The sequence below is a fragment of the Mchenga conophoros genome, linkage group LG1 (genome assembly GCF_057382185.1).
Source record: "Mchenga conophoros isolate Kocher_MC1m ecotype Shallow Benthic linkage group LG1, M_conophoros_male_GT1.1, whole genome shotgun sequence".
NCBI classification, from domain to species: domain Eukaryota; kingdom Metazoa; phylum Chordata; class Actinopteri; order Cichliformes; family Cichlidae; genus Mchenga; species Mchenga conophoros.
In genome coordinates, this window is record NC_140526.1 from 29,954,655 (window position 1) to 29,978,487 (window position 23,833).

Here is a 23,833-nt window from a genome sequence, read left to right on the forward strand (position 1 = left end):
CTAAGTAGCTAAGCTTTCCTAGATATTTCTGTTCTATTAAAAAGCCAGAAATGCGACACGTGATCCTGTAAACAGAAATATTTGTCACTCACTGTGCTTTCAAGAAAGCGAGCTGTTTTTTTTTAAGTAATATATGCATATATACATGCAAATGAAACTTCGATAACAATTAGAAACTGTTCATTTCTTTGTAAGTGAGAAAACTTCAACAAAATCAGGACGGGATCAAATAAATAATTGTTTTAATAAACAACCCAAATCTCAACAGCATATGAAACAGTTATCTACATTACTGCTTGTATAAAATAGCTACAGGTACAAAGATAAAATTGGGAAAGAGCCCCTTTTCTGCATTTGGTGACGTTTGCTTTTATGAGCAAAGATCTTTGACTATGCATAAATCCAATAAACTTCAACAAAGTATTTTTAAAAAGACAAAATAACTCGTTTAGATTTATCACAATGATGTAAATGGCAAAAAGTTTAAATGTATCAATCAAAGCATCTTTTTCCTAAAGTTTAAACAGGAAGTTCTACATGTTTTCCTTACTCCCCCCACTTCACCACCATTACAGGTACACTGATATCATACAAACGGGTAACAGATGTGTCTTAATTGGCATTACTCATATTGTGAGGACCTATCATAAATATGTCACCATATTTTAAATGGTAAATGGCCTGTATTTATATAGCGCTTTACTAGTCCCTAAGGACAGAAACGGCCCTAATCAATCTGGCGCCCTAGGCAAGATTTTAGGTGGCGCCCCCCTACATCAGCAGTGTAGTGTAATGTTGTAACAAATAATATTTCTATTAAATAAGCTTTACTTTGCATTTTAATTAACGTGGGATTATTTTTTGTATTTAGAAATAATAGTACCAACTTTTTTTTTTCAACATTTGTGGCACTGGCGTGGCGCCCCCTGATGGACAGCGCCCTTAGCATTTGCCTATACGGCCTATGCCACGGGCCGGCCCTGCCTAAGGACCCCAAAGCGCTTTACATATCCGGTCATTCACCCATTCACACACTGGTGATGGCAAGCTACATTGTAGCCACAGCCACCCTGGCAGAGCCACTGACAGAGGCGAGGCTGCCGGACACTGGCGCCACCGGGCCCTCTGACCACCACCAGTAGGCAACGGGTGAAGTGTCTTGCCCAAGGACACAACGACCGAGACTGTCCAAGCCGGGGCTCGAACCGGCAACCTTCCGATTACAAGGTGAACTCCCAACTCTTGAGCCACGATCGCCCCTTTTAAGTTTTAGTAAGTAATTTTAGTAAGTAAAGTCAGCAGAAAATGAATGTAATTTCGATGTCGTTCACGAGCTGACACCTGAGCTGGCATACAGATGCACTTCTCATGTACACATGTAGTTTGCATGGTGGTGAACTTGGAGTCACCACAACATATGCTCAGTGGGAATTTAATGGCCATAAATCACTGAGTTTCCCACCACCTGTTACAAAGTGTGGCAGCATGGAGAGCAGCGGCATTGTTAGTCAAATGAATGACTGCTGGGCGACTAAAAAATGTCTTTGTTGTACTCCGAATTATATCAGGAAGTCGTAGGCAGGGATGGAAACATGAGGCAAGCAGAGCTGTGAAAAACCAGAGATTACTGTAAAAAAGAACTTTTACTGGATGTTCAAATGAGTAAGGTTTCTAACCATTGTGTTTAGCTTATGATAAGATGATTGATGATGATCAATACGCTGTCACCAAATATCACTATTATATTAAAACAAGCATTCCCTCTACACAGAATCACCCAGCCAGTTTGATTTGCCAATACTTGATGACTCCTCCAATAGAAGATTGTGTCAAATGAGTGAAGAGGGTAAAGTGCATAACCCAACTGAATAATGAACAGTGTTTCTTTATGAAGTCTGAACATCCATCCATTCTCTTTAGCGTGTCCTTATCAGGGTTGCAAGGGGTAGTCTTAAAGGCTGAACACCTCAAGGTAATTATGCTGAGACTGAAAAGAAAGCTCTTTCTTACATTCGTCCATCAAGCCTTGGAACAAGAAATCTTTTCACTTTTTTCATAAGTCACTAAAGTCCCATCAGTCTTTGTTGGTACTTTAATCACAAAGAGGTTCTGCAGGTCTTGCAAAGGTCATCTCCTACCATTGGATGGCTTTTCACAGCACTGACATTTGGGAGGAAAACACAGTTTTTTATAGCGCTAATCAGTGTTGCAGAAACAGTCTTCTGTGTACCTGAGAGAATGAAAGTGAGAAAAATCTCCAGGGCTGCTAATAAATTCCAACCATTTCACATAAAGAGATGTGCAAATGTTTCTTGCCATTATGTCTTCTTGCTGAATAATAATGTCCCTGCCATAATGGGCCTTAATCAGGGAAACAGATGAGGACCAAGGTAGAGTGAAAAAAGGTAGCCATAACAACGGTATTAAAATTCCTTCCACCGGTTTCTTTGTGAATTTTAGACAGTGAACATGTCACCTTAATGTTGCTCTCGTCTTGTTCTCTTCTCTTTTATTTGACATGCTGTAAGGACACAGATAACAATTCCTTCCATTCAAAGTGCTGTTAGTTGGTTGATAACAATTAGAGATGAAATATGCAGTACTGTGTCTTATTGAAACGTGCAAGCGTACATGGAAATACAGTATTTAAGTATATGGATATATAAATATTTGAACGTAAAACAGAGTATGTATGATTGTAATGAACTTAAAGGTCAATATTTGATATGACCACCTTTATTCTTCAACACAGCCTGAACTCTCTTGTTCAGCTTTCTTCTAATTTCTTTAGGTTGTCTTCAGGAATAGTTCTCCAGTCTTCTTGAAGGACATTCAAAGCTTTTCTTTGGATGTTGGCTGCCTTTTGTTCTGTTTTATGTCAGGATGATCCCACATTGTTTCAGTAATGTTGAGGTCCAGGCTCTGGGGAGACCAATCCACGACTGGCAGTGTTACATTATGTGATTTTCTATCCATTTATGCTTTTACTCCATTTTCACTGGCTGACATTCAGCCTCAGTCCATGACAGAGCCTCCACCGTGTTTTACAGATGGCTGTACTCACTGATGTCCCCTCCTGACCTCCTCTCTTCTATCTTCCACTTGTCCATTTTTTTCAAATTGCACACCATGCTAAGATGTGCCAAGCATTCAGCTAACTGCTCTTTTGGAATCATGGTGTTGGTAAAATAATTCTACTTTATGCTTGTCAAACTGTGTCATCTTTAACATTTTTCATAGATTCCTTTAAAGAAATTGGAACAAATTACATATTGTTTCTGTCATGACTGTGAGCAGGCAGGCAGGAATGGTGAACACAAGAGCAGGACTCGCAGAGGCAAAAGTGAACTTAAACAACTCAGCTTTATTGCTGGACAGTGGGCAAAACAGGGAAAGTAACTAAACTAAACAGGCAGACAGAACACACAGTGGGGAATGAGGGACAGCACGAATGGAAACAAAATATAACGACATGAGATGTAGCAAGAGATATGCACCGTATTTTAATATAATATGGTGCACTAAAAAGTATTTGCCCTCCTCCTGATTTGTTTTTTTAATTTTTTGCTTTTGCATTTTTGTCCCACACATTTCAGATCATCAAGCAAATTCAGATATTCAGACATAGATTCTGATATAGACAAAGATAACCTGAGTAAATACAAAATGCAGCCTTTATTAAATGATGAATTCAATCCTGTTTGAAAAAGTAACTGCCCACTAAACCTAATAACTGGGCGTGCCACCCTTGGTCGCGAGAACTGCAGTTAAGTATTTTAGATAACTGGCAATTAGTCTTTTGGAGGAATTTGACCCACTCATCTTTGCAGAATTATTTTAATTCATCCACACTGGAGTGTTTTTGATCATGAATGGCCTCTTTTGGGGCTTTTTTAAGCCATTCGGAGTTGGACTTGCCGTTTGTGGATCATTGTCGTGCAGACAGCAGAATTCATGGTTTCATCAACAAAAGCAAGCAGCCCCAGACCATCACACAACACTGCCATGTTTGACTTGGTGCAAACTGCAAATAAAAGACCCCACAAGAATTGATTGTTGCTGTTCATCAGTGCTTTCCAGTTCACCAATGTGTACAATCAAACAGCAAACTGAGGGGTAGAAGGAACTGTCTGAATGCAGTCCAGTTGAGGCTCTTTTTTTTTTTTTTTTTGTTAGAATTTTTAATGCTGCTATTAACAGATTTCACTTAACTGCAGCTTAGACTCAGAAATGCCATTACTGTCAAATTAGACCTTTATAATAGCTTTTCACACTGGAAGCACTTTAACATAAAGGTGAAGGCCAGTCCTTTGGTAATTTATGTGGGCTTTGCTGCATTTATGCCTGCTCTTGGTGAATTTGATGCAATGGAATGAAATTTATTACTTTTTTATTCTTTATTTATTTGTTAGGTTGCTTTTTAAATACTTTTAAGAGGCAGAGAATGAGTAATTAATGCAGTAAGATTTAGCTCCAAGATTTTGCTTTAAAAATATATATAAGTGATCAGAAAAAGCTTATAGGTTTAAACATTAAAAAAAAACCTGTCTTCTTTGAGTCTTTTTTAACACTGTGTTATAATTTTCTGTTGTTTCTCTCAAGTATAAAAATTTAAATATGAACTCACTTTACCACCACACAAATGGATAAACACCATTAAAGGTTTGCAAAGATATTTATTGGTCTCGGAAGGGTAAAAATACTGTAATGAGTCCTGTAACTCTCTGTCTCGATGTCTGAGGGCATCTGCCACTGGCAGGGGAAGTGGTGGGGGGAGATAGGCCTCCATACCTTAGAGGGCCTGAGATATCCCGAGAGAGGTGGCGTCTGATACCCAACCTGACATATAGACGCAGACATACAGGCACACACAGATACAAACATCCATTCCCACCCTCATGCTCTCATATGCAATTACTCCACACTCAACCAACGTGGAGACAGACATAAAGAGACGCTGTACACACAATCACACTCCCCAAGCGTACTCTACGAACCGGGTCTAGGTACCTTTGCCCCTGGAGGGGGAAAGTGCACCCAGACCCAGGTGGTGTTACCCTTTTCCCTGCGGTGGGGAGAAGCATACTGCCCCGACTCCGCAGCAGCAGGGAGGCCCCACACTCCAGACCCCAGTCGGACAGCCAACTCCTCCTCCTGGCCCCCCGCTCCAGCAGGTCGCAGAGAACGGGGGTGAGAGAAGACTCCAAAACCTCCCTCCGCCTGCTCATATGTAGTGTTGATGCATGTCAAGTCAAGTCAAGTCAACTCAAGTCAACTTTATTTGTCAATTCTGCCACATGTACAGGACATACACAGAATAGAAATTGCGTTACTCTCAAACCCTAGTGATTAGAAAAATGCAAATAAAATAATTAAAAAGTAAAAATTTAAATAAATTTAAATAAATACAATACAATTTTACGTATAACAAAAAAAAGCTATGCAATATACAATATACAATATTCAAGTAAGAAGGCATAGTGGTGCAAAATAGGCAAATAGTGCAAATGGGGATTTAGTAGTGTACGGTAAGAGATAGTGTAACAACAAAGGCTTATGAGGTCCAATGCTTAAGCAGTCCAATGCTCCACAAAGTGACTGGAGCAGGCCAGTGAGTGCGTCAGAGAGTGAGTGTGTGTGTGTGTGTGACAGAGTTCAGTGAGACCGTGGTGGAGAAGAGGGGAGAGGGGGGCAGAATCGGGAGGGAGTTTAGCTTCCTGACAGCCTGATGGATGAAGCTGTCCTTCAGTCTGCTGGTCCTGGCCTGGAGACTCCGCAGTCTCCTCCCTGACGGCAGCAGCTTGAAGAAGCTTTGCATTGGGTGCGTGGGATCAGCCGCTATGCAAAGGGCTTTTTTAGTGAGACGGGTGCTGTAAATGTCCTGGAGGGAGGGGAGAGAGACACCAATGATCCTCTCTGCAGCTCTCACTATGCGTTGGAGGGTTCTATGGCAGGACGCATTGCAGGCTCCAAACCACACAGTGATGCAGCTCGACAGGATGCTCTCGATGGTGCCTCTTTAGAAAGTGTACATGATGGGGGCTGGAGCTCCTGCTCTTAGTTTGCGGAGAAAGAAGAGACGCTGCTGTGATTTCTTGGCCAGTGCTGTGGTGTTGTACGTCCAGGAGAGATCCTCTGTGATGTGCACACCCAAGAACTTGGTGCTGCTCACTCTCTCCACAGACGCTCCGTCAATGGTCAGAGGAGCATGTTGGGTGTGCATTCTCCTGAAGTCCACAACAATCTCCTTCGTCTTCTCCACATTCAGAGAGAGATTGTTGTCAGCACACCACGTGGCCAGGCGTCTCACCTCACTTCTGTAGTCGGTCTCATCCCTGTTGCTAATGAGACCCACCACCGTTGTGTCGTCCGCAAACTTGATGAAGAGGTTGGAGCTGTGTGATGGAGTGCAGTCATGGGTCAGCAGAGTGAAGAGGAGGGGGCTCAGCACACATCCCTGCGGGGCCCCCGTGTTTAAAATGATGGTGCTGGATGTATTACTGCCGACCCGTACTGCTTGAGGTCTTCCGGTGAGGAAATCCAACAGCCAGTTGCACAGTGAGGTGTTGAGCCCCAGCTGGACCAGTTTTTGAGTGAGCTGTTGGGGGATTATAGTGTTGAATGCTGAACTGAAGTCTATGAACAGCATTCGAACATATGAATCTTTTTTGTCCAGGTGTGTGAGTGCTGAGTGGAGTGCAGTGGAGATGGCATCATCGGTTGAGCGATTGGGCCGATACGCAAACTGGAAGGGGTCCAGGGAGGGGGGCAGGACAGTCTTGATGTGCTGCATGACTAGTCGTTCGAAGCACTTCATCAGGATGGGAGTAAGTGCAACAGGACGGTAGTCATTAAAGCAGGAGGGAGATGACTTTTTTGGAACCGGAATGATTGTGGTGGCTTTAAAACATGTGGGGACGACAGCCAGGATGAGTGATATGTTGAAGATGTCAGTGAAGACATCAGTGAGTTCCACTGCACAGTCTCTCAGTGCACGACCAGGAATGTTGTCAGGACCCGGAGCTTTACGTGCATTGATCCTGCTGAGGGATCTCCTCACGCTGTCCGGGGACAGAGTCATCACCTGGTCACCAGGAGGGGGTGGGGTCTTCTGTGCAGTGGTGCTGTTTCGGACTTCAAAGCGAGCAAAGAAAGTGTTCAGCTCGTTCAGCAGGGGGATAGTACTGTCACAAGTCTGTGGTGGGGGCTTGTAATCTGTGATGGTCTGAATGCCCCGCCACAGGCTCCGTGAGTCTCTGCTGTCTTTGAAGTGATGGGATATTTTCTTGGAGTACTGTCTCTTAGCCTCTCTGATGCCACGGGAAAGGTTGGCCCTAGCTGTCCTCAGGCTTGCCTCGTCTCCATCTCTGAAGGCAACATTCCGAGCTTTCAGCAGCCTGTAGACCTCTCCTGTCATCCATGGTTTTTGATTGGCCCGGACAGTTATGGTTTTCGTGACTGTTACATCCTCAATGCACTTGTTGATGTAGGCTGTAACAGTCTCTGCGTACTCCTGGAGGTCAGTGGTGTTGTTGTAGGTGGCAGCCTGCTGTGTGTTCTAAGGTGCATTTAAAACCCAGGAGGGCATGGAGCTACCTGCCAGAGAGCAGCAGGTAAGCGCACAGCCCCTCCTGATAGCCCTCAGTGTCTACGTGTATTTAAAATTGAGAGGTGGGCAACGACGCCAGAGGTGAGGTGTACACCCTGATGGTCTTTTGGAGTCCGTGTAGCGTGCCCACCCCCAAGATCCTATATGTATGTGTTATGAGAGTGTGAGTAATGTGAATGTCTAAGTTGTGGGATAAAATTGGGGCACAAGAAGCCAGAAGGGGACAGAGGGGGGGATGCCTCCCCTGCACCCTGGTGACACACCTTTACCCCAAGGCCCTGCATGTGTGGGTGGTTGTGGTGGAGCGGGAAGAGGGAGGCAGCTGGAGAGGGAAGGAAGGGAGGGGCAAGTGACAGGTATTATGGAGTGATGAATCCAGATTTGAAACTTTTCTCATCATCAATATGTACGGATGAGTTCTGGAGAGAAGTACAACAGTGAGTGTCTACAGCCATCTGCAAAGGACGGCGGAGGCTGTGTAGTGGTTTAGGCCTGCATTTCAACCAGCAGTGTTTAGGAAGCTTGCCAAAATGATGGCATAATGAACACCATGAGATTTCCATCTACTACTTGGAGATGGTGTGATTGGCAACAGCTTGTTCACCATTATAATGATCCCCAAAACACTGCCAGTGCAGTCAAAGCATACCTGGATAGGTATGCCAATCCAGTTCAGTCATGGATTGGCCTCCCCAGAGCTCGGACCTCAACATTATTGAAGCAGTGTGGGCTGATCTTAAATCATCAGAGAACAGAACAAAAGGCAGCCAGCATTGATAGAAGAAACTATTTAAAGAAACTTTAATGTAGCTTGATTAAGAAAGTTCAGGATTTGATAAAGAATACAGGTGGTCTTATCAAATATTGACTTTACTATATTTACATGTATCTTTGTCCATGTTTCAACAAATAATAGCACCTATTTGATAATTTACTAGTACACTGAAATGAGAGTGACTCAGGACTTTGGCGCAGTATTGTATTGCATGAACTTCCCTGACCTGCAAATGAAAACACTTAGAATTTGGCACATTTTATCCTTGCAATTAAAAATACATATATCTCATATGATGTTGTGATTGCAGTGTGACAACTCAGAGTTCATGAGAAATATGTGGCCCAAAAATTGTTTGCCAGCCAGAAAAGGCTAAAAACTCCTGGCACGCTGAGGGCACAAAAATTTCATCCTTCTTCTGTCTGTTGCTTGACAGAAATATAACTACATTTACGATGTTTAGAATCTGTTGGTTTGTGGCTATATAAGACCAAAAAAATTAAAACTTGAAAACCTACAGCTGGTTGAAGCCAGCATGTGACTGGGTGAGCACTGCCCCTGATGATGTTTTGTGCTCATTTGAGGTAGGTGGCAATGCCCTCCAGGGATAGCAACTGGCAGCCAGTAATCTTTCCCTCTGTTTTTACCACTCCTTACATGGCATACAGTCTGGATACCACACTGGTAAGCATTAGAAATTATTCAACTGCAGCACCATAGAAAGAAATGAGCAGTCTCCCCTAATGACACCTTGAGAAATTTAAACGCTACTAATACTGAAGGGGCTGGGTTTTTCCTGCAGACAAATCACCTCTTGGATGTTAGTGGTGTGTGTGTGTGTGTGTGTGTGTGCGCGCGTAGTAGATATTTGCATATTTATGAATATACAATCTTTAGTCTGCCTGAAAGTCAGAGAAAATCATTGTCTGTACGAGTTTGACGAGGAGCATTTGAACGCAGCACGCCCCCAGGGGCTTGACGGTGGTCAGGTGACCCGCAGCAGGCAGGCCATTCTCGGCTTCCCCTGGCTTTGGCTCCAATGTCGGAGGTGTTTGTGCCTGGAAGAAATGGACTCTGGCAATGCAAGAATTTAATCATTCAGAGGTCCGAACAGTTGACTCCGTGAATGGCGCCAAAACAGGACCCTAAACCGAAATTTCAAGAAGGTCGGTAGGGGGGAAAAAAGCACCGATGATGCCCAGTTAGCGGCTGGAAGGGGGCGGGTTTGTTGTTGTTGTTCTTGCAGCTGCAGCTCGACGATAGTGATCCCTAGGGAAGGCGAAAGAGGCTTTATAAAGCTCAGATATCAATGAAAACATAGCTTACGTTGACGTAACATCGCAATGAAGCGCATACAATAAAGCTAGCTCAAGCTTTACAGACGCTAACGGAAGGCTAACTGTTAGCTAGCTTTGCTGTTCATGCTCTGCGTTAGCGGCTCGTTTGATTACATTAGTTGTGGGTGTAATGAACATCATAACGTGCTTTTGACATTAGTTTTCCCCTCCTCGTAGGTGAAAGAGTCCTGTGCTTTCACGGGCCATTGCTCTATGAAGCAAAGGTTTGTCCCGATACTTTATGAGGGTCTTATTACTCATTTATTCCCAGTTAAAAATAAACTGATCCAAGGCCTGTGTGTTTTCTCGCTTTTACAGTGTGTCAAGATCAACGTAAAGGATAAGCAGATTAAATACTTCATTCATTACAGCGGATGGAACAAAAAGTGAGCAGCTTGAGTTGAATATAGGCTGACATTTCTCTCTGTGCGTCTATTTGGATAGGAATTATAACACTGTGATGACGTTTGAGAATCTGTGATGGGTTTTTTCTTCCTTTGCAGCTGGGATGAATGGGTTCCTGAAAGCAGAGTTCTCAAATATGTGGACAGCAACCTTGCCAAACAAAAAGAGCTTCAAAAGGCCAATCAGTGAGTTAACCTCTTCCCACACAGACATGACCAAGAAGTGTTTTTGTGAGTTTTCGGTTCTTCCTAATGTCCAGTCAGCTTTTTAGAGTTTCTGTCAAAGAAAAGCAGCGAGAAGAAAAGTAGGGGGCCGTTTGTGCTCTGTTTTGGGCATGACTGGATAAATTTAGAATTTGCAGCTTTTAGAGTTGACATTACACAATATGGTCTGCCCAATCGCATCCAATTACAGATTCTTGGGAGGTAAAGTAAATAAGTAAATGCTATATCAATATATTGATCAGTATTTTTGTGTGGATACATACGTATATAATCAGATTTTCACTATACTGTTTTTGTGATATCTTAATGTTAAAATCAGCTTTATTGCGAGTTCCGTAGTATTTACAGGTCATTTTTGTTTTCCCGTGAACAAGAATGAATCAAAAATAAGATAAAATGGAGAGCTATAAGAATATGAGATGCATATGTTAAAATAAGTATGAAATATCAAAGTATAAATATGAATTACACAAGCTATATTAAAGCTTACATACAGTTGTATAGTTGTTACTGTCAGTGTATATAAATATAGTGTGTACATGGATTCTTATGAAGCTTATATGGATTATTCTAGTCTGTGTATGTTATGGTGCAAATGAGGAAACGTCAGTGTGAGACTGAATGTGTAGGTAGCACCAGTATTGTTCTCTGTACACAAGAGCAGCAGAAAAGTCCTTTAAGTAAAGGCTGAACGTTCTTTATTCTGTTTTTCAGATATTTTCAGAAATCTCAGATATCATTAGATATGTGTTTTTGTGATTAACATGAACTTTACTGTCAGTTCTGCCATATGATATACATGATACGTAATATTAGACATATTTAACACATAAAGTTATGTTGATAGGGGAAAACGGCGGGGTGGTTTTTACTTTTCCAGAAGAGATTGTACAACTTATTGAGCAACGTGCCACGAGAACACTGTCTGACTCCACATCACACACCACTGTCTTCAAATGGAACAGAGTGTTTTGTAAACAGGCTACACAGCAGGTAGCTATGCATGTTAGCAGTTTTTTCAATGCCAGATGCCCTTGGTGATTTGTGTCTCCTCCCAGAATCGACCCAGGGATCTTTAACTTATTTGTAAACCGCTACACTGTGAGGCCACTTTGGAAACAGTTAAGTCAGTGCTGCAGACAGTGTATTTCTAAAATACCCCCCCACCCCCAATCAAACAGCAAGGCCGTGTCTGCATCACCACGGTGTGATACATCACTACAACTCAACGGTGGTCAGTAAAAGTAATTTAGATACATTTCTATAATTGTGCTCTCTCTTGATTTTTTTCTGCAGGGATCATTATGTTGAGGGAAAGATGAGGGGCTTAGCACCAAGCAAGAAGATTGCTGCTGTGCAGCAGAAAAATGTTGATCTGTGAGTGTCCAGCTTCTTTTCCCTCCTGTAATAATTCATTTAATAACTCAGTTCTTGTGATGCAACCTTGATGATATTATTTATTAGAGTGCTATATGCTCGCATGTAGTCAAAGCAATGAATTACATTAAGACAACTTGAGGTATATGTGTCAAATCATAAGAACAATCATGATGTCTTTTTTTGCATTGTAGGAAAGTGAAAAAGGCAAAACAGAAGAGTAAGTCAAATATTTGTACAAAATGTTTATTGAATTTTGTAGCTTTCTTCCAGAATATTTTTTGTTCTTATAGTAAAGATCTTTGGTGTTGTGGCTTCATGAGGTTCAAGTACTGTTGTATTTGTGGAGTCTGATGCGATCTGAGACTTATTAATAAACATATTCACCTTTTATTTCTGTGTATTATTTAAGCTGTCCTTTTCTTTTAGCCCCAGGGCCAGGTGAAGGTACCAGCAGCGGCGAGATGCCCCAGGGGCCACGAAAGAAGAGGGCTCGGGTTGATCCCACAGTGGAGAGTGTATGTATCATCATGTATTGGAACTGGACTTTTTATAAGAATAACAACTGAGCTTCTTTCTTGAGGTGTGAGCAGAATGAGGAAAATACTGAGATGTTGGGGGGGGGGGGGGGAAGGTCCACACTCAAGGCAGTACAAAACATCCTGGTCCTGTATCATTTCTTCAATAAGCTTGTGAAATTGTTCAAAGAGTCAGTTATTCCTGCATGAGTGAACCAGTCTACCCCGTGGGTGTAAAACCCACACTTGCTATCACAAATACACAAAAACTTTTAAAAGCAGCAAGGTCATATAGTGTGTGTGTGTATCCAGGAGGAGATGTTCACCAACCGTGTGGAAGTGAAGGTGAAGATCCCAGAGGAGTTGAAACCCTGGCTGGTGGATGACTGGGACCTCATTACCCGACAGAAACAGGTGAAAATAAAATCACAGCAGGTTTCACTTGTTTCCTTCATATTTATCCATATATTTATGGAAATGCGATGGCTAGAAATGTCAGGTTCTGGACCACTTGTGCTCGTTTGTCTCTGATTGCACAATGGATCCCAAAATCTTGGGTCAAACTGACCCACCCAATACGTGATATAGTGAAGCAACACTGCTAATGACAGCTGGACCTCTGGCTACCGCTCACATCCTAAACTGCAGTTTCTAATGGACAGGTCTGAAGAGAGCGCTTCAGCCAGAATCACTATCTGGAGCATGCTCATTTGTTCTTCTCATTTCAAAGTCAGAACATGCACAGGATGCTCTGCAATGTAGGACTGAGAGTAAATGTTACAGTTGAGTTTGAAATGAGTTGATGTCTGGATGTTTTTATTGATGGAAATGCTTGTGTAACATTTCTGTTGCTTAGTTATTTCATCTGCCAGCTAAGAAGAATGTAGAGACCATCTTGGAGGACTATGCAAACTACAAGAAATCAAAAGGAAACTCGGACAATAAGTAAGAGTAAACATCCTGACGTTCTCAGAATAATGGAGGCGTGAGGAAGCACTGATATCCTGTGATGAAAATGTTCAGCGGCACAGCATCTGTCAACCACATAAGACTTAAATTCCTTCCACTTTACAAATTTGCTTTTAATAGAGATACTTGTAAACACTTACTAACACATATACCATTAGCTGAACTATATTTTTAAGGGCACAACACCACTGATCTCACTAAAACTGTAAGTTGTGCATTTTGTGCATTATAGCCTTCACAGTAAGTCAAACAGTGCTTTTAAACCACAGGAATTCTTTTAATTATTTTGGATACACGACTCAATTTTTTCCCTCTCTCAGAATTGTGGAAACTGGGCGCTAACTCATTTTTTAGGCTCTTTTTTAAAGCTTTTTTTTAGGCATCCTTTATCTGAGTACTTCTTTAAATATCACAGCATGCTGCCTTTTTGCATCAAAATAAAAATACACCAGAATAAGTAAGTTTTTGTAGTCTTTTTTTCTTTTTTTTAATAGTCTGTAGCCAGTTATTGGGGTGGCAGTTGCTGTTACCAGTCTTCTTATAATAGTACTTGTGTGCTTTCTCACATTTGCTGCATCACAGCGCAACAAAAACAACTTTGAGAAGAAGTAAGCCCAGTGATTTCTCTCATGTAACTGTTCAAAACTGTACTATTGACTGTTCTATAGAGAGCTGACCTCTGCTGTCTCCAGTTATCTCTCCAAATACGTGACTTTTCTCTTCTCCGTTCGCTTAGGGAATATGCTGTGAGTGAAGTGGTGGCAGGGATCCGGGAGTACTTCAACGTCATGCTGGGCACTCAGCTGCTTTACAAGTTTGAGAGGCCGCAGTACGCCGAGATCCTGGCCGAACACGCGGATGTGCCAATGTCTCAGGTGTATGGAGCACCGCACCTGCTGCGTCTGTTTGGTAGGAACACGTGAAACATAGACAGTGTATCCGGAAAGTGTTCACAGCACATCAATTGTTCCACATTTTGTGATGTTACAGCCTTTTTCCTAAATGGATTAAATTCATTTTCACCTCACAATTCTACACACAGTATCCCATATTGACAAAGTGAAAACAGTTTGCTTTAAAATTCTTGCAAATTTATTGAAAATATAACATTTGCACACGTTTTTACGTATTTGTTCAATACTTTTTTGAAGCACCTTTGGCAGGAGCTTCTCCCACTTTTCTTTGCTGAACCTCTCCATCTGGTTGGATGGAGAGGATCACTCCACAGCCATTTTTAGATCTCTAGGGGTGTTCAGCGGTGTGAAAGTCTGGGCTCTGGCTGGGCCACTCAAGGAAATCCAAGAATAAAGCCACTCTTTTGATATCTTGGCTGTGTGGTTATAGTCATTGTCCTGTTGGGAGATGAATGTTCTCAGTCACCTCCATGACTAAGGCTCTTCTTTCCCAATTGCTCAGGTTCGTCATGAGGCCAGTTCTAGAGATGAGGAAGGCCAATGTGCTCAGTGGAAGCTTCAGTTTCAGCTGCTTCAGTTTTTCTGTACCCTTCCCCAGACCTGTGCCTCAGTACAATCCTGTCTCCAAGGTCTACAGACACTTACTTGGACTTCATGGCTTAGTTTGTGCTCTGACATGACCTGCAACTATGAGACCTTATATCGACAGCTATGTTTCTTTCCAAATCATGTCCAGTGAACTGAGCTTACCACAGGTGGACATTCAAGCTGTAGAAACATTTGAACAGATGATCAGTGGAAACAGGATGCGGCTGAGCTCAGTTTTGAATGTCATGCAAGTTTGCAGACTGTTTTTTTTTTTAACTTTGTCATTATTCAGTATTGAAAAAAAAATGTAATCATTTTGGAACAAGGTTGTAAAATGACAATGTGTGGAACAAGTGAAGGACTGTGAATACTTTCTGGATGCACTGTAAACTATATGAAGCGTAATCAAGTTCGCACTTGGTAACAAGAAAAAAACAGAAAAAAATCTTAAATAAATTTGGTCGCTGTTTGCTTCACAGATGCTTGTTTGGGCATCTCAGACTGTTTGTGTTCGAAAGTCCTGCTCCATGATGAAATGATAACTCTTGTAACAGGGCGGACCTTAGCGGCTGGAAACACAGTGAGATGGACCAAGGCAAGAGTAGTGGAACAAGAATGCATTTATTTCCTATACAGCTCTCCTTACAACAATTAACTTGTCAAGCTTCTTCACAGCACAAAAAAATCCACGCTCTAATGACAACTGGCAGCCTTAAATATGTTCAGCTGTCACAGACTTAACCATTATTCCACTCTCAGGTAAATTCTTAAATCCCAACCTTCCCCCACAGTATACAATATATCAATAAGAATAAATAAATACATAAATACATTTTCACATTTACATATTAATAAATATTTCACACTTTAATGTTACACCAAACCCAATATTATAAAAACCCAGAAACCCAAGCACAAAAAGATTCACCACACTCTTTACCCATGGTCTCTCCCGGAACCTTTAAATGGTGTCTGGACCCCCAGGGAAACATTTGCCCAAACACCTTGAAGAGGACACAGGCAAGAAAGGTGAGTAATCATCAGAGGTGTGGACTCGAGTCACATGACTTGGACTCGAGTCAGACTCGAGTCATTAATTTTATGACTTTAGACTTGACTTGAAAAAATGTTCTAAGACTTGTGACTTGACTTGGACTTTTACACCAATGACTTGGGACTTGAATTGGACTTGAACCGGTTTACTTGAAAAGACTTGATATTTCACCCCAAATATAAAATTTAACATGCATATTATATAGAGATTGAAAATGTGACGTCATTCACGGGTAGAACCGCAAAGGATTCTGGGAACTCATGGCAAGCGGTACTAGCGCACGCAGGCTTTCAATTAAAATCAGTCACACAGCGATAAAAAGAAACACAAAAATGTCAAGAAGCTGTTGTATTATTAACTGCAATAGCCGGTCGCATGACAGCCACGGGAAGCCGACGGGTAAAGAGATCGGTTGTTATCGGATTACGTCGTTGAAGAGAAATTGTTCGAGCCATGTTTCCGAAGTAACAAAGACGCGACGGATGGCCTGGATTGCAGCCATTCAAAGATCAAATATAACGTCCCAGAACACTCCAGCTCACAGGTTAGTCTGCTCCAAGCATTTACACAAAGGTCAGTCTGCTGTTGTAGTTAATACGTCATTTTTCTTAACATAATTGGTGATATAGGTTACAAGCAAGTCTGGCGCTGAACAGAAATGGTCGCGCTATGCTCCTTTATTTATTGTGCATAAATAGTCAATTGTCCTGACACAATATTGCGTTTCGCTTCTGTTATTATGGTACATTGACAAAAACATATACTTTTATTCACAGGATAAAACAGGTTTTTTGTATCACTAATTGCCCAGTACGATTACAGCATACAGTATTATTGTCACTGCTACATTTCTGTGATGCTACCAGAAATTATTTCCACTACTAATTAATTACCGTTGAGCTCAAAGGTCCTATTAATAAACGGTTAAGGAATGTGTATTTATGACGACAATTTGTGAGACTGGTAAACTTATGATACGTACGATGGTCTTTCGTTCTACACGGTGCATTTCAAGGTCCTGTACCCATCCGTCGGTAAACTGTACCTGGGCTTGTTGCAGTGACCTGAAGTTACTAAACTTCATGAGTGTATGCACTCACTCCAAGAACCGTATGATTATAAATATGCATATAAATATGCTAAGATGAGATAGCTGACTTCATCTAACTAGCAAATGTTGTCCAGGCTACGTTGGTGATACAGTTTTTTTAATGTGTATGATATTTTTGTCATGCGATTTTAAAGCTGGTCCTACAACCGCATCCAAGAATAACATGCAGCTTATCTCAGAACTGTTGGTGAAAATTATTCTTGGAGCTAGGTTTAATTGAGCTGCATTTTAAAGAGGTGCAATTTTACAATTTGTGTATATTTTCTAAGTTCACTATTTTGTCATGTGTTGAGAAAAACACAGATTTTAAAATTACATGGTCTAATATTTACATTTAGCATATAACTGCAACATTATTTTTTCGTTGTTTTTTTTTTTTAAAGACTCGAAAGGACTTGAAATTCAAAGTTTCAGACTTGTGACTTGACTCGGACTTTTACACCAGTGACTTGAGACTCGACTCTGACTTGCCTGACATTACTTGAGACTTGACTTGAGACTTGAGGATAAAGACTTGAGACTTACTTGAGACTTGCAAAACAATGACTTGGTCCCACCTCTGGTAATCATTATCTTACAAACACTTATTTGCACCACTTTTATCCCTAGATTTCACACACACATTTGCCTTAGTTTTCCTTACTGGTAAACCTTAATCACAATCTCAATCACCATTCTTCTCTCCTGACAGACAACCACCACATTCCTTGACGAGGAGCAGCTGCGCAGGATCTGAAATAAGGCTACCAACTGATTTTAAAATTCCCAATAAATAGTCAATAAATATTTAAACTGCTTGTGTGCAAATCCATGCTTAAAGTGCAATGCTCATAAAGTGCTTGATAAGGTGCTTTTAATAAAGTGAAAGGTGTGCTCCAAAGTGCTATACATATAATATAATATAAATAAATGCAGTAAGGGAGTCCTCTTCCTTACAACTCTTCATTTTCATTTTAGAAAAAGGAGACAAAGTCACAGAGAGCCTAATGAATGTGCTAGGTAGAGTAAGTGAGAGCAAGATTGTGTTGCTGTAACAAGGCACGTCCCACTGTTAATTTCATTTACACTGAAAACCACAGGATGATACGGTTAAACTCCTCGTTGGCTTTTAACCTGGGAGGACAAAAACCTGGGGACACGGTGCACAACTCCATAAATGCTGAGCTAAAGGGAGAGAAAAAAGTGGTCTCACTCTACTGAAGACCTCTGTTTGGTCTCAGTGTCCTACCTGAAGACCCAGATCTCATTAGCAGTGATGCTCCTCCGCATGAACGTTGCTTCAAAGAAGTTGATTTTGCTCTCAGTGCAAGTTTAAATTGCAGTTGCCAGTCAGATCAGAACTTCCAAATAGAGCAGGGCGATATGGCCAAAAATATTTATCACGATATATATTTGAAAATTTGCGATAACGATATAACTGACGATATAATTGATGCGAGACAAAATACAACTCCACAACATTACTAGCGCAAAAAGACAACCTATCATTTATTTTCACTTAAACAAGAAGCTGGTTTTTATGTACATTAAAGCTTTATAAAAATGTAACAGTGCAAATGCAAATTCCTTGCTGAAAGTTTAACCAAAAGGCATTTCCAGTAGAAATGGGCTGACATATCCTGAGCATAACCATGTATAATATCCACTGAAGTTAAAAAGAGGTGCTTTGCAACATTAAACTGCAGTGTGCAGTACGTATTTTTCGGACCATAAGGTGCACGGGATTATAAGGCACATTAAGCGAAACAAAGCAGTCAGATAAATCAAACTTTATTAAACTCATTCTTCTTGCTTCCTCCACTTCTGTACCATTGATTCATTAATGTTGAATTCTCTGGCAGCTGCTCTATTCCCATGTTGTTGCAGTATATTAATGACTAACCTTGTATTGTGGATGGATTATCTCAGTTGTTCTCCTGACTGAAGATTGGTCCTTTTACAGCATCCTGCCATGCGATTGCATTTGTCTCTAACCATGAGGAACCTTAACGTTAACTTTTATAAGTGGAAAAGTGTTAGTGTTTGTCCTCCAGCTTCACTGTTTATATTATGCTAACATAGCTGTGTCGCTAGCGATCACGTAGCACATAATTATATACCAGCTAGCCCAACTTCAGTAACCCTACAAACGTCACTGCTGTTTAGTTTCCTGTCTTCATTTATGTTGGAAGTGATAGCAGAGCTGTACGTTTGATTTTTTTCAGAAATCTCTCAGTCAGAACATGCAATATCATGCTTAGGTAACTAGCGAAACTAGCGAGCTAACTTCCGCTAGCTTCCTGCTAGCTTCTAACTCCGTTAAATGTAATAACTTTTGTTTTCATGGATGCCTGGAAGTTAAACTTCATAGTTACACCTGGTAAAGCAGCAATGCTGATCGTTTTATTAAAGATGAAAGAATTTAGACAGTTTTTAACTCTTAGTGATGCTGCAGTGTTCGTTTGACCTGAAGTTTACGGAGTTTAGGACCCAGATTACTCCCAGATTTAAGGGCATCTTAGTCCGACGGCCGCTTGCATGTTCTGCAAAAAAATGTGCTTTGTCATGTATCTGACGGACAAACACCAAACCAGTTCCACATCACTGAAGTTGCACCATTTTTACAAACCAATTCTGGTTCATCTGTTTCACTCAACAATCGGCCATGTGCGTATGAAAACAAAGGCACTGCGCATGCGCGTTTTACTCATATTCTATCGCGATATTTCATTTTCCTATCGTAGCCTAACATTATACCGGTATTACCGTGAACGGTATAATATGGCCCAGCCCTACTTCCAAAGACAGAAAAATAGTAGGAATGCAGTACAAAGTGGCAAAATTTGAAGCTGGAAACATTTTTTTGCTTTTCACGGGCACAAGGCCCATTAAAAGTATGTGTTCCTAATCATCATGCTTCTTTTTACATGTCGCAGCAGAATTTATATCTGCTCCTTTCAGTTCAGTTAATTCAATATTTCTGGTTCACCTTTTAAGCAGTTTTGTAAATTCGTGGATGAAAGTGCTAAATAGGCTAGAAGAGAAGTCCCAATGTAAAAGGATTGAAGTATTAGTTATTGTACACAAAATAGCTTTATGGCTACTTCAACTATGACGACTCATCTGGATTGTTAGACGTGACTGAAATTAGCTGAAATTTCATTTTATTATTATTTTTTCCTAACAGTCTGGAAAAATGTCAGAGGCCTCCACCTGTAAAACCATTCCTGTTTTGGGGGGTGTCTCATTGTTGCCCCTCTAGCTCACATGTTGATAATTTCATTCACACCAAAGCACCAGACAACCCCCTCTGCTACTGAACTAACCAGATTAAAATCCCACATTTAACTGACTTTATGCTATACTCTCATTACAACTTGGTCCTTATTCCCTGATTTTCTTTTAAGCAGTTTATTTAAAGTATTATTTATTTAGATGTTTGTAGCACCAGTCAGTTTATTTGAAAAGTAGGCTTCTCCCCTCTTTATGTCACATTTTTCGATTGTGGTGATGTTATAGAAATCTTACCTCAATCTCCAAATTTACCGTATGCAATGCTGCTCATACGCTGTATGTTGTCCTCCACCAACAGTTCGTATTGGAGCCATGCTGGCCTACACTCCCCTGGATGAGAAGAGTCTGGCTCTGTTGCTCAGTTACCTCCAAGATTTCCTCAAGTAAGCTTTTAACTCCCAGCACAACACCAGTCACTCCATGTCATGTTTGGCCGATTCTCAAATGTCATGTTGTATTCACATTCACATTAGTGCAGCCAGGCTTGTTGCAGTTCCTCAAAACATAAGCCATGAAATCGATTTTCTGCTCTGGAAAGTATTTTTCTTGAGACTAACCGTACACGTTGCAGCGCGTTATGACAGACTGAGGTACCGTGCCGTTCTTTGGGACTGAATCCAAATTGAAATTGGTCTCTTAGATCATTTGTGCGTGATGTTTAGTTGTTTTGATGTGTGAACAGCACTGCGGATACATCTACACCAACTGATACAGTGGTGACATAACATGACTTGCAGATATGGTACGGTCTATATGGTTGGCCTCGGGCTGTGTGAGAGACATGATTGAGAGAGAAAGTAATTCTGACCTCTCCCCTCTTGAACAAAAAAAGACCTGCAGGGCGGAGACACTCCTTTTTTATATATAGAAGTCTTTTCAGCTGAAGGACAGGAGTGTGACAGGATAAAGCACCCATGCACACCTAACCTGTAGGGCCATGACTTCATACCAAGGCGTGTTTCAGAATGGTGCTCTATGAGTGAAGTACAGCCAGGCAGGGGAAGAACACATTTGCAAACCGCTGTTGTAGTGCAGCAACATTCACTCTCTGGGCCTGTGTGTCATGGTTATCACAATGGAGGGAAGCAAGAATGATGAAATTTGGCAACTCCAGCCAAAGCTTATCTGAAAATTGGGTGCAAATCCACCCAGCCAATAAAATCTGGCCATTATTCGCTCCAGAGTTTTGTCATATCCCAAATGCCCTGCCATGGGGTTATAATGAGGCGCTTGGAAAATCGTTTCTCGGCAGCTTTTTGGCACCAGCACCTGGTTGTGTTCCTCCTCTGTGCGACTCACTCGATAATGCTTATACTTAGTCAATACAAAGTGTGTGTAGGTCAGCACTGTGTCAGGGCGCACCATGTGACCATCAGTTCTTATCACTTGGTCAATGGATAGCTTAGGGTGTCATCAACACACTGCTCTGATGGGAAATCTCTCATAGAGTGAATTACAAGGCCTTCTTGTGAGGGCCCTGCCAGACGGCAGCATCGGACAACCCACAGATACTACATGCTCCTACAGGTCGTGAATGCATCCCCACACACTACCTCAACAGGTTATTACAAGTGCCCACTCTTCCTCGGGCCAGCGAAATGCCTTTGTTTTGGCCTGAAAGATCTCCATTAATCAGAATCAGAAAGACTTTATTTATCCCCAAGGAGCAATTAAGATACAACAGAGCAGCATGACGTTGAAGATAAGGACAGGGCATAAACAGGCAATAAGAGTGAGATAGTAAATACACAGAATATACTGTATATTTTAAAATTACACAGTTTTAAAATTAAAGTGACTGAGGGGTCATTTCCCTTGCCCAGTGCAATGGAGGGAACCACAGGGGGCAGTGGGAGCAGTGGTGAACCAGCCGAAACCCCACCCTGACACCACACACTGCTCCACCCCTCCCCTGCTGCTGAGCCACAAATCTCCCCCCTACACAAGTACATATGGAGGTTTTAATTTCTTAAATGCACCATCTTACTGCAGTTTCTTATCCTGACTGTTTTGCATAGAGAAGACGAAGGGTAGACAAAAATGCAGACACTGCTGTCATTTCCTATATAACTTGTAGACTTATTGAAGTAAAACACTGGTGATTTAGGTTTGAGCCTTCATCACCGATCCAAAGCGTAGTCATTTCCTTGATGCTTGGAAAGGTTTTTTTTTCTTTATAAGAATAAGAAAACATAAACATTCTCATTGAGTTCTCAATATGACTTTCCCATAAAGTTTTTTTTTCTGCCAGTTTGTTTACATACATATAGAATCAAACTAAACTCGACTTTTATTCAGAGTTGTAATTTGGCAGCAAAGCATCTGCCACAATCTAATCTTACTGTAACAGTCATTTTGTAAATGCATGAGCCTGACGACTGCTGAACAACACACTCTGCACCAGGCGTTCCTGCTTCCCTCCTCACTGACAGTCAGTTGTTTGTTTCCTTCAGGTACCTGGTAAAGAATTCATCGACCCTTTTCAGTGCCAGCGACTATGAGGTCGCACCCCCAGAGTACCACCGCAAAGCTGTGTGAGAGCTCTCAGCAAACCTCTTTCCTATTGAGACACCTCATCCCACTCTCCCAGACCACAACTGAAATATCCGTGACTACCCTTTGGATCGCAGTCTTTGGCGATATTTTTCACTTGAACTGATTTGCTTCCCCCGCCAGGGTCTCAGGAGCTCGTCACGGTTAAGAAGAAAAAAAATTGTGAAACCTTTTTAACTGAGTCACTTTTCTTTTTTCCCCTTTTCCTTTTCATGTACCTTTTTTTTTTTTCATATAAAAGTGTAGTTCTTCATCGTCCGTTACCACAGAGCAGCTCTTCTGTGTTTTTGCATTCCAGCTGATAGATATTTGTTGCATGTGGGTATTTATTGGTGTTTCTTCGGCCAAATGAGGTGCAGTTTAATGCTGGTCCTCAGTCAGTGTTCAGCAGTTAATGTTTTTGTATCTGTATCTTGTGTATTTGTATCAGTTTGTAAAAAGAAAAAAAAAAAATATGTTTATACACAGTATCCAGCTCGTTTACTGTGCGTTCTTTTTCACATCAAGTAAATTATTTGGTTTTATCTCTCTCCTTTCAAGACATATCTTGCTGTAAATGTCGCTTATAATTAAAAGCAGCAGCAGGAAATGAAATTGAAAACAGAGAGCCATCCTCCTGCTAAGTTTTGGTTTAGTATTCACCTGACGAGACACAGGGTCAAAGTATCTTTCAATTACATGTGTTGACTGTTAAAGTGCAAATCAGTTTTCAGTGTTAATCCTGCAAATGTAAAACATCCAAAATGCCTACAACCAGATTTTGACACCACATGACAGACTACAACATACATATCCCCACATCAGCATGGGAAAATTACCAAGGAATTATTAAACATGATCCAGTCATGGAGTCTGATTCCTATATATGTTGGTGTGTGTTTGTAATTTGAAATGACTTTTACTGGTCAGTAAATGGAGTTCTGTGGACTAAAAAATGTGCCCTGAAAAATGTTGTATGAGAGTTAGAGAAATATACATATCATAAACAGTGCTGTGCAGATGTCTTGAGCCACCCCTCATTTCTTTATATTTTGCTTTTTTACATTTTTTGGAGTGCCTTTGAACAATAGTTCTTCAGGGTTCTTGGAGGTCTTTTTTTTATGCAGTGGCTGCTTTTTTACTCATT

At 41.2% G+C, this 23,833-nt stretch overlaps 1 protein-coding gene across 2 annotated transcripts; it reads left to right on the forward strand.

Annotated features, from left to right (window-relative positions):
- The first annotated feature begins 9,355 nt into the window (after positions 1–9,355).
- LOC146583601 (mortality factor 4-like protein 1) lies at positions 9,356–23,569 on the forward strand. 2 transcript variants are annotated; one of them, XM_085274288.1, is made up of 12 exons: positions 9,358–9,550; positions 9,899–9,945; positions 10,040–10,107; positions 10,225–10,311; positions 11,647–11,727; positions 11,922–11,947; positions 12,157–12,245; positions 12,558–12,659; positions 13,102–13,190; positions 13,951–14,123; positions 20,453–20,537; positions 22,608–23,569. In XM_085274288.1, exons 1-12 carry the CDS (start codon positions 9,511–9,513, stop codon positions 22,690–22,692), a joined length of 972 nt encoding a protein of 323 aa, XP_085130414.1. In that variant the 5' UTR covers positions 9,358–9,510; the 3' UTR covers positions 22,693–23,569. The 2 variants fall into 2 exon arrangements, with proteins under 2 accessions (XP_085130423.1, XP_085130414.1); XM_085274297.1 differs by lacking the exons at positions 20,453–20,537; positions 22,608–23,569 and adding an exon at positions 14,631–15,357 and having other exon boundaries at positions 9,356–9,550.
- Positions 23,570–23,833: the final 264 nt, after the last annotated feature.